Below are 11,109 nucleotides of genomic sequence, written 5' to 3'. Positions count from 1 at the left end.
AACTCGGTCCTGCAGAGTTTAGCTCCAACCCTAATTAAACACAGCTGAACCAGCTAATTACGGTCTTATAGGTGCATCTCAATAAATTAGAATGTCGTGGAAAAGTTCCTTTATTTCAGTAATTCAACTCAAATTGTGAAACTTGTGTATTAAATAAATTCAATGCACACAGATTGAAGTAGTTTAAGTCTTTGGTTCTTTTAATTGTGATGATTTTGGTTCACATTTAACAAAAACCCACCAATTCACTATCTCAACTAATTAGAATATGGTGACATGCCAATCAGCTAATCAACTCAAAACACCTGCAAAGGTTTCCTGAGCCTTCAAAATGGTCTCTCAGTTTGGTTCACTAGGCTACACAATCATGGGGAAGACTGCTGATCTGACAGTTGTCCAGAAGACAATCATTGACACCCTTCACAAGGAGGGTAAGCCACAAACATTCATTGCCAAAGAAGCTGGCTGTTCACAGAGTGCTGTATCCAAGCATGTTAACAGAAAGTTGAGTGGAAGGAAAAAGTGTGGAAGAAAAAGATGCACAACCAACCGAGAGAACTGCAGCCTTATGAGGATTGTCAAGCAAAATCGATTCAAGAATTTGAGTGAACTTCACAAGGAATGGACTGAGGCTGGGGTCAAGGCATCAAGAGCCACCACACACAGACGTGTCAAGGAATTTGGCTACAGTTGTCGTATTCCTCTTGTTAAGCTACTCCTGAACCACAGACAACGTCAGAGGCGTCTTACCTGGGCTAAGGAGAAGAAGAACTGGACTGTTGCCCAGTGGTCCAAAGTCCTCTTTTCAGATGAGAGCAAGTTTTGTATTTCATTTGGAAACCAAGGTCCTAGAGTCTGGAGGAAGGGTGGAGAAGCTCATAGCCCAAGTTGCTTGAAGTCCAGTGTTAAGTTTCCACAGTCTGTGATGATTTGGGGTGCAATGTCATCTGCTGGTGTTGGTCCATTGTGTTTTTTGAAAACCAACGTCACTGCACCCGTTTACCAATAAATTTTGGAGCACTTCATGCTTCCTTCTGCTGACCAGCTTTTTGAAGATGCTGATTTCATTTTCTAGCAGGATTTGGCACCTGCCCACACTGCCAAAAGCATCAAAAGTTGGTTAAATGACCATGGTGTTGGTGTGCTTGACTGGCCAGCAAACTCACCAGACCTGAACCCCATAGAGAGTCTATGGGGTATTGTCAAGAGGAAAATGATAAACAAGAGACCAAAAAATGCAGATGAGCTGAAGGCCACTGTCAAAGAAACCTGGGCTTCCATACCACCTCAGCAGTGCCACAAACTGATCGCCTCCATGCCACGATGCATTGATGCAGTAATTCATGCAAAAGGAGCCCCTACCAAGTATTGAGTGCATGTACAGTAAATGAACATACTTTCCAGAAGGCCAACAATTCATTAAAAATGTTTTTTTTTATTGGTCTTATGGAGTATTCTAATTTGTTGAGATAGTGAGTTGGTGGGTTTTTGTTAAATGTGAGCCAAAATCATCACAATTAAAAGAACCAAAGACTTAAACTACTTCAGTCTGTGTGCATTGAATTTATTTAATACACGAGTTTCACAATTTGAGTTGAATTACTGAAATAAATTAACTTTTCCACGACATTCTAATTTATTGAGATGCACCTGTATAATATCAACATATAAGGGCATTTAATATGGGGCATTGGGATTGGTATCTACTACTTAATGTCTACTTATTCAATTGCAGTTTTGTCTATCTGTCCTTCGTAATCTTTAAGCAATCATCCCTGGAAGGCTGATTTTATTTAGAGTACTGCAAGATACAACCGACATCCTTTCAACACTGACTTCAGCGCTGCTGTTTGCCGGAATGAACCTACATGTCATATGATCACTCTTGAGATGTTATGATGCATTGTGTGATACGACCTTTGGTTTCCATTTGCTAAATAGCACATAATGGAGTGTCTCTGGGATCAGTGGTGTCACGTTCACCCAGCATGCACTAGAAGTCGAACACACCTGCTGATTTTTATGCCACTTTCCACTTTTGAGAATAACAGTGAAGTCATCAAAACTATAGACTAACAGAATTGTAGTGTGGGGACTATATTCTGATCAAACAAAAGATTGTCTAGATTGCAGATCTGTTCACTTTGGATATTATTGACTCAACAGACTTCATGATGCATCATGGGATGCTTTACTGAAACACTACTGGAGGTACAAGTGTGCATTGTTGGCTGCTTTTCCTTCAATATCCATTGATAATTGTCCATTCTGAAATTAAAAGTGATGTTTTGTTAGAAAATTCATTTATATTAGAATTTCCATTAGTCTACAAACCAGTTAGAAGCATATAAGCATAAGCCTTTTAGATTGCAATGATTCATGATCACATAGGCTAATGTAGACTGTAACTTCAAAATTACAAAACCTGGTAGCCAGTCATTTAGCACTTCTTCCAGTAGTCTAACAAACAAACTCGACATTTCTTGGCTCTTTTTTGGTTTATGGTGCGTTTCTGAAATGAATGACAAAAATGTCCGGTGAACGAGCCTCATCGTGCATTCCGTCTGCGCTTTTTAAAGGGGTCATATGATGCGATTTCAAGTTTTCCTTTCTCTTTGGAGTGTTACAAGCTCTTGGTGCATAAAGAAGATCTGTAAAGTTGCAAAGACTAAAGTCTCAAATCCAAAGAGATATTCTTTATAAAAGTTAAGAGTCAACCAGCCTACCTAAAATGGCTCATTCTAACACGCCCCCACATATCTACATCACTATGTGGAAAAATTTGCATAACGCCGCCCAAATGTTAACGCAAAGAAAGAAGGCGTAACTTTAATTCTCACTGTTGCCGCCGCCGCCGTGTTGTGGAGTCGCTGTGTGTTTCGTTGTGAAAGCGAAACTACTTTGTTTGGCCTTCCAAAAGAGGACAATAGCCGCTTCGTCATGCCTAGAGCTGATCCGTGCTGGTCGCTGAGACAATACATCAACTTTGCGCTGTGGATCGCCGGAACGGCTTTCACCGTGGACGAAGCGGAATCCAGCCCGCCTCAGCTCACTCTATACCGGCCTCAGCGCACGCTAAGCCGGGGCTTCCCCTCACGCTAGGCCGCTGTGTTTTTCGTTGTGAAAGCGAAACTACTTTGTTTGGCCTTCCAAAATAGGACACGACTAGAAATCAGTGGTTAAGTTGTATTTACAACACTGTTCCAGAACACTTCAACCCAAATAATGAACCTAGAAGAGTACAAGGCTGGCTGTGCACAAAGGCTATTTCTAAAAAAAAAAAAAAGGGTCAATTCCGACTCTGCTATGACAATCTGGCGCTTCTGAATCAGCGACTGTAAGTATGTTTTGTTATTAGTTTAAGTATTTGCTATTGAATGTTCAAATGCGGAGTTTTGTACAGTATTTGAAAAATAATGTGCTTTTTGAACATTAAAGCATGTCAACATATTCTGTTACACCAAATACACAAAATAATGATCTTTAAAATAGCATCATATGACCCCTTTAATAGTTGATCAATGTGACACCTTTTTAAGACGATGTGTTGAGTTAAATTAGTTCATATTTTAAAACGCGAGCGTCTCGACACCCCCGCGTGCTCTTCTCCACTCCGCAGCTCCGCGCGACGCGCGTCTGTAAGAACGGAGCAGTGAAATGAATCGCGGCGTGCGGGACCAATCAGAGCGCGCGTTGAGCTCCAGCGTTCAGCGCACTGCAGCAGAACTAACTTCAACCCGAATGAACGCTGACTGGAAGACGAGATGCGCTCCAGCGCGGATGATTGTCTAGTCTTTCCTTCGCGATGTCTCACTTTATGAAGGCTGTTTTTCTGCTGCTGTGCGCTAGTATAAGTGGTCAGTGCGGGAAGATGAAGCGCAACCTCAGGAGAACATCTGTACAGCATAACAAACACGGAACGTAAGTGTCACTCACACTCCTTCAACTTGTTATTTCAGTTTTAACAGAAGGTGGGAAACTACGTGCGCGAACAACAATGAGATGAAGCCATGTCAAACTATTATTAGCAGCTACCCGTTTTTTTTGTTGTTGTTTTTTTGTTTTGTTTTGGTAGGCTGTTGTTCGAAATAAGTAAGGTAATATGCAAATAGACACCATGGGAGATGGGCTAGTTGTCACAAAGGATACTGCAATAACTGCATATCTTTGAGTAAAAAGTCTAATTATAAAAATGCTTGTGGGTTTGTAGCCTAAGTTGTGATTGATTTTCATAAATTTCTAATTACTGTCTGTGATGGCAAAATAATGTTATTTTTCATGTGTCCTTTTATATTTTTGCTTTTTCATAAATCAAATTCTGTATCATAATTGTTTTATAGTTTAAATTCTGCTCAGAAAACTACCAAAATAGGCAGTGTAGTAGGCAGTTAGGGTTTAAAAGATTCTCATTGTGAAAACTAAATTTTGACAACTAAAAGACAGTTAAACTGGTATTGTAAAACATCTAAGGTTATGTATAGTTCAACTGTCATTCTTGTTTTTTTTGCGCAGTCAATATTACAAAAATTAAAAAGTAACTTTCAAAACTGAACCTGAGTAATTCACTAACAGTGTGGAAACAAAAATCGGATTGACTGTTCACATTTCAGGAACAAATATTTTACAGAAAAGAATGGATTGAATGTCAATACTATGTGTTGTTTGAGAACTGCTTCAAAAAAAAAAAAACTAAATCATAATATTTCTATTAATAATATTTCTAATAATAAAGTGCTTTTATTATTTATTTGAAATACTAAATTTGGGTTAAAACTGTTAATATATACTAGTGTGCATATAATAATACTAAACATTTACCACAATTAAACCTGAAGGTTGATTGGTGAATAATAGTTGTGCTCATGAGACGTCTGTATTTATATGAGATTGCATTGAAGTGCTGAGATGTTCTTTTGCAGTCCACTTTTTAAGAAGATGCTGGATCAAACTAAGACACATCAGGTGAGATCAGACCATCTGCTGCGTGTCGATGATCATGACTTCACTATGAGACCAGCATTTGCAGGTAAAATCTGTGTGTGTGTGTGTGTGTGTTAGTGGCATGAAAATCACTGCAAAATTGTTTTGACATATACAGTATATTGTCAACTCGTACTGATTGTAGACTATTTCTTATGCATTTTTTCTTTCTTTTTTTATTGTATGAGACCATCGAATTTCTGAACTGTGCTGATACAATTAATATTAGTAAATGAATACTCTCCTTTTACTTTGGAGCCTACAATACAATATCTCCACAGTTCATAAAGTGATTATTTGCAAGAATAGGTGCTGTGAATATTTCAGAATATGTTCTAGCTTCTCACACTTTTCATCTGCATTATTTATGTCATATTTATGCTGCACAGCTTTCAAATAATGTAAGTTTTATGAGCAGATGTAAACTGATTCACTTGTTCTATTAGTTCATCATCATCATTCAATCTTTCTATTTTAGCAAAATACCATTGTGAAAGTTACGAAACATGGCAAGGCTCATACTTTGCCCCAAAATCACTTAAAGTAAACAAAGCGTTAGGAATTTTTGCATTGTGATACCCAAATACAATGGAAAGCCAAACGCCGACGTGTCTGGGTTCACAGCACCATCCAGAGGAGGATGAATAACGTTAGGATCCTTTTATTAATGTGTGTGTTACATTTTACTACTGTATATATACACTGATATTACTATTATTTTTATTATTGATAGCAGCATCTCTGTAGCCATGCTAATAAAATAAAACTACCACTACAACCGCTTTTAATTGTTTTCTATGCTCCAGACCTATATAATAACAGACGGCTGCAATAATGCTCTCTTCTATTGTCTGATTCAACCAGACGTGCCAATAAGCTCTTCGCTGATTGGCTTGCGCGAGAACGCGTTAGGCGAATTTTCCGCTCGAGTTGAAATTTTTGAACTTGCGCGAAAGACGCGATTGAGGCGAATATCTCGCGTTCGCGGCAAACGCGTCGCGCATTTCGCGTCATTCGCGTTGCCTGGCGCGAATTCGCCTCTATTCGCGTCTTTGCATTGACTTTATATGTAATCTACTCGCGCGAATAATTAAATTCGCGTTTGGTGTGAACGCACCATTAGGGGTGTGGAACGACATGAGGGTGAGTAATTAATGACAGAATTTTCAGTTTTGGGTGAACTAACCCTTTAAACACTTTCATTTGTGTACTAGCAGTGTATCTTACAGTGGACATGCACTGCAGAAGATTTTGTCATTTTGGTAATTTCTTCTGAAAGTTATGCACATTTCTACCACATGACAAAAAAAAAATTAATTGTGGACTGATTCCAAGTCCTTTGTATTGTTAAGGCAAACTTTATAGCTAGCATTTTAATTACCTCAAGTACAAATATCTTAAATATTTCCACATTTCAGTAATTTGACAAAATTGCAATTTGGAAATGATGCACAATAAACATTTTTCTTAAACATCAAGTGATTATTTATTTATATGTTTTCTTCACACAGCATGTGTCTCATATTTAATTTCAAGGTCTTCACGGACTCTGTTGTCTTTTTGGTAACCAAGTACAGTAATTACAGTAAAAACAGTTAAAAAACAATATTTGTTGTGGTTAAAATGATTGCAATAAATGTCACACAATAAATACTGAAATATTTTATAAATCAACATTTTGATATTTATTATGTGAAAATGATGTGAAACTTACGACAATCCCTAGCTGTCTTTGTTTAGATTATCATATTTTTAAACCAATAATAATGAATATTTTGATAATGAATTTTCATATTTTAAGATATTCAGGCATGATGTGTTCGGACTGTGCCATACATATCACTTTATAATTAAAGTCTTTCTCAACTGATGTCAAAATCCTTTCCCACGTCTCATCTGCGTCACTATCACACATTTTACTGAAAGTTCTCAGCTGCTGATGTCTGGAGTTCACACTGATATCTTGCTTCTTGTTCAAGTCTCATTGTTCCTGCAGAGATTTGAGGATTGACCTCTTCTAGGCAGTGTCTGGATGGCTGAAAGTTACACTTCCTGTTAATTGAACCAGCAGCCCAACGGGGATGTTCAATTACTCGCTGATGTTGTGGAGGCTTTTCTAATTTACACATTGGTTTTGCTTCTTCAGAATGTTTCTCAGTCTTCATTATCACAGCAGTCAGATTCAAATTCACAACTTGAACATTGATCCCAGTGGGGGTTTTATCCTGAAAATGTAGTTGTTTCTCAGGTGGGAAATGATAACGCTGACTGTGACTGCAAGTTCTGACTGTGTAATGCTTGTGTTTAATTCTTGTGGCGTTTGTGCTACATATCATCTACAACTGACAAACACTTTTGGAAATTGCAAACAAGTTCCCCAATGTCGATCTACTGTTTACAAAGATGGAATTGGAGCCGTTTTCTTGACTGTTAGTCGTGACTACAAAAGCACAGCCAGAACATTCTTCCAGCAAATGTGCATTCATTTGATAACAAGCTTTGCAATTTAAGGTTGCAAATCTCTTCTCAACAAGAACCGAGTTGCTGCAGTGCGTCAACAGAAAGCTGAATGTCTGCAGAGAACTCAGTCATCAAGCCAAAGACCTCCCAGGGAAAAGCAGAAGAGCAGTGTTTTTGATCATTCCTGGTGTGACTGGGAAAATGTACATTATATTGAGTTGTTTTGTTATTTCTTATGCATCCAATCACTCCCTCTCCCTGTCTGTGGTCCGGCATGTTTTAAAACATCAAGGGCCAGATTTACTGCAATTCCATAAAAGCGCCAATGGGGGTGAAAAGTTCTGTGCAAATTTAAGAACACAGACACAGCCAGGGGTGCGTTTCCTGATAACCTTATCTCTTAGACTCTATAGGTATACCTTAAATAAAGTTGTATCTTTATTTAAGGACTTAGCTCATAGGACTTAGCGAATAGTTGTGATTTAGCACGACTATTCACTGTAGTATTGCTGCCATAGTTTGCTCAAACTCCCCACCACAATCAATCCCTTTAAATAGACTCCTAAGCCTTGCCTAATTGTTTGCCAACTGATGTACCTTTGGATAATATAATTAAAAAGCTGACAACTATCAGTGTAATGACACTGATTTAAATTTATTCTTTGAATGAAAACACTTCAATTAGCCTAATTGAACACTGGGTTTATTACAATTTCAGAATTATATTCGTATAGACTGAGATGTAAAGAAGCATTTTGCACAGTGGTGGCCTCTAGTGGAGTGAACTCTCAACAGTAGGCGCGTTTCCATTACCCTTCAAATTGCGCAAATTGAAATGGAAACGCGTCAATTTCGCAAATATATCGCAAATTCATCAATATATCACAAAAAAGTTTTTTACGCTTGCATGAGGTGATTTTTCAGGCAATGCGAAAAAGGAATAATTCGCAAAACTGCAATGGAAACGTTTTTTTATTTTTCGCATTTACAGGTCACATCAAAATCCGTCAAAATCCCACCAAAATCCGTTGCCATGACTTATCGCGAGAGGCAAAAGGTTACGTTTTAGTCGCATAATATTGGTTAATGGAAACACCGTCATTTCGCAATACTTTTTTATCGACATTTAGAAAATATCGCGAAAGTTTTGCGCAAATCTGTAATGGAAACGCGCCTAGTGATAAGGTGTAGCTAAGAGTGATCCAGACCAACCTTACGAATGTATGATTTACAGAAGGTATACTTAACTAAGAACGTTCTGGGAAACACGTATCAACGATAAGGTACAGCTTAAGGTATAGCTTAAGAACGACGTAGCTATAAAATGGGAAACATACTCCTGATTATTTCCATAATGACCAACACAATCTACCAAGGGCAGTGCAAATTAGCGTAGGGTCGCAAACGAGCAGAGCTGATGATAATCAGGTGTGTATATTCTGCTAACTATACAGATGCAAAATGGGCTAAGGCTTTTTAGGCGGTTGAATAATGGAGCAAATACTAGAGAACTGACTAGCGCAAACCTTAGTAAATCACATTACACGATTTAAATACTCTCCTCCCATAAATGTTGCATCTGGAAGGGAAACTCCTACAAATGCATATGCAGTAAGGTTAACCACAAAAAATAACCGTGTCCACGCCTTTTCAAAGTCTGGTTCAGACATGAAAAGGATTTGGGATTTCCTATCAGGCAGACATCATGTGGTCAAAACGGAAAGTCAGATCTTGTCTTCACTGACCCTCAACTCTAGAGCTCACAGAGTTCACCCCTGTATACCAACATCATCAAATCTGTTGACCACATGGCATTGGTATAGACCTGACACACTGGTGGAGCTTATGGTGAACTTCCAGAGACAATACAGAGAGCACGTCCCTCAACAGAAGCCCAGTAGAAAGGTTCTGGAGCATCAGATTTCTTGTTGACTAAATCACTATGGTCCTCAGATGGTCAGTGCACACACAGGTGAAGGTTAAGAAGACACAGCTATGGCTCTTCTTCAATATGAGCTCCTGCTTCTGTTTTACTCATGCCTACAGATAAGCTGCATGAAGGGCTCCTCTGAGACCATCAGAACCAGACAGACACTTGGAGACTCTGTGTAGTTTCACAGAGATTAACAATAATTTACAACTTCAGTTCTAGTCAGTTTCAATAGTTTAGACACATTTGAATGAAAAATGTGTACACTCATTCTTTACTCATATAGTCTTCCACTCAACTACAGATATGTCCAAGGACTGGATAATTAAGTTGTCCATCCATTATGAACAACAAGCACTATTCACAGCCATTTGCACTTCAAAGGTCAGGTGGAGACAGACAAATACTATGACAAAATGCTTACTAAATGTTAGAGACGTGGCCTGGAGGGTGGTTCTTTTGATACTCCATTTAAATATATGTACATTTGCTATGTCACTGTGTGGATTTTAATGACGTGGCACTAAAGGACATTTTTTGTATGACTTTGAATAAACCCATATGTTCACAGCTGCCTGGGGAGTAGAATATATAGACTATGCTTTGTTGTTGTGTGGCTCATCATATACTGTGGGAATTGTGGATGAGGGGCCCTGCAATCCCATGGTACCTGCCACGCCAGAGCCTTGTCACACCATGCCTAGCAAGCCAAAGTCTGCTCACACCATGCCAGCCAAGCCAAAGCCTTTTCACGTCATGGCCGCCATGCCTGAGTCTTCAGCAAAGATAGCTGACAAGCCTGAGTCTTCAGCAAAGATGGCTGTCACGCCTGAGTCTTCAGCCAAAATGACTGCCACACCAGAGCCTCTCCACGTCATGGCCGCCTCTCCAGAGCCTCTCCAGCGGATGCAGAGCTTGGGCCAAGACAGATAAGACTAATGGCCAGTGTTATGGATCCACCAATGATGTCAGTGCGAGTGGCTGGCATCCTGGTGGCATCAACGCTCTCAAACCCCAAGGCCTCAGCGCTGTCCAGCCCAGAGGTCCTCCCTCCATCGGCTGTACTGCCCATGATGGTGGTTGGCATCTTGTGTGTATGGGCTGCACACTGCTCTCCAGTCCATGAGTCTGCTTCAGAGTCTGCTCCAGTCCATGAGTCCGCATCAAAGCCTGCCCTTGTCCATGAATCTGTTCCAGAGCCTGCTCAAGCCCCAGAATTCAGTCCTGTGTTGACACTTGAACTTTTCTATGCAGAGCGCTGTGTGTGACTCCGTGTTGCTTCAAGCGCATCATTCTGTGCACGGGATGCGCATAAGCGCTTTGTGCCACTCTGGATTGGAGCCTTTCGTATCATAATACTTTTGCACAATGACAGATTATTAATAGCCTTTCTTGTTCGTCTTATCTTACATATGTTGCTGCCTCATTGCTGTGCTATACATTTAAAAGAAATGTATTTTAATTTTATAGTAGGCCTTATATATTTATATATAAATATATTACTTTTTTCATGAATGTATTTTACAACCATACAAAGAGCAATGTGTAACATTTTACCAGATTTAGTCCAACTTTTATTTGCTCCCCACTAAATAATGTTTTTTTCACAAAAAGTTTAGATTTAATAAAATGATTGTGCACTCATGATTTTTCTAGAGTAACTTTTGCTACTGAATTATCCACTGTGACGAGAGGGGCGGGGCCGAGAGCCGTGGGAACGGAGCGAGGCCGGTGGAGTA

General features: G+C 39.3%; 1 protein-coding gene across 1 annotated transcript in view; it reads left to right on the top strand.

Moving 5' to 3' along the window:
• The first annotated feature begins 4,926 nt into the window (after positions 1-4,926).
• LOC107742989 (gamma-aminobutyric acid receptor subunit rho-2-like) overlaps positions 4,927-11,109 on the top strand; it is a 29,011-nt gene continuing 22,828 nt past the window's right edge. Inside the window, exon 1 of the mRNA XM_016556082.1 lies at positions 4,927-5,026. Within this exon, the coding sequence (XP_016411568.1) occupies positions 4,936-5,026 (91 nt within the window). The 5' untranslated portion in view covers positions 4,927-4,935. The remainder of the gene's footprint in view (positions 5,027-11,109) is intronic.

Source organism: Sinocyclocheilus rhinocerous, unplaced genomic scaffold, assembly GCF_001515625.1.
Source record: "Sinocyclocheilus rhinocerous isolate Xijiao unplaced genomic scaffold, SAMN03320098_v1.1 scaffold617, whole genome shotgun sequence".
NCBI classification, from domain to species: domain Eukaryota; kingdom Metazoa; phylum Chordata; class Actinopteri; order Cypriniformes; family Cyprinidae; genus Sinocyclocheilus; species Sinocyclocheilus rhinocerous.
This window is presented reverse-complemented; position numbering and strand designations above follow the sequence as displayed.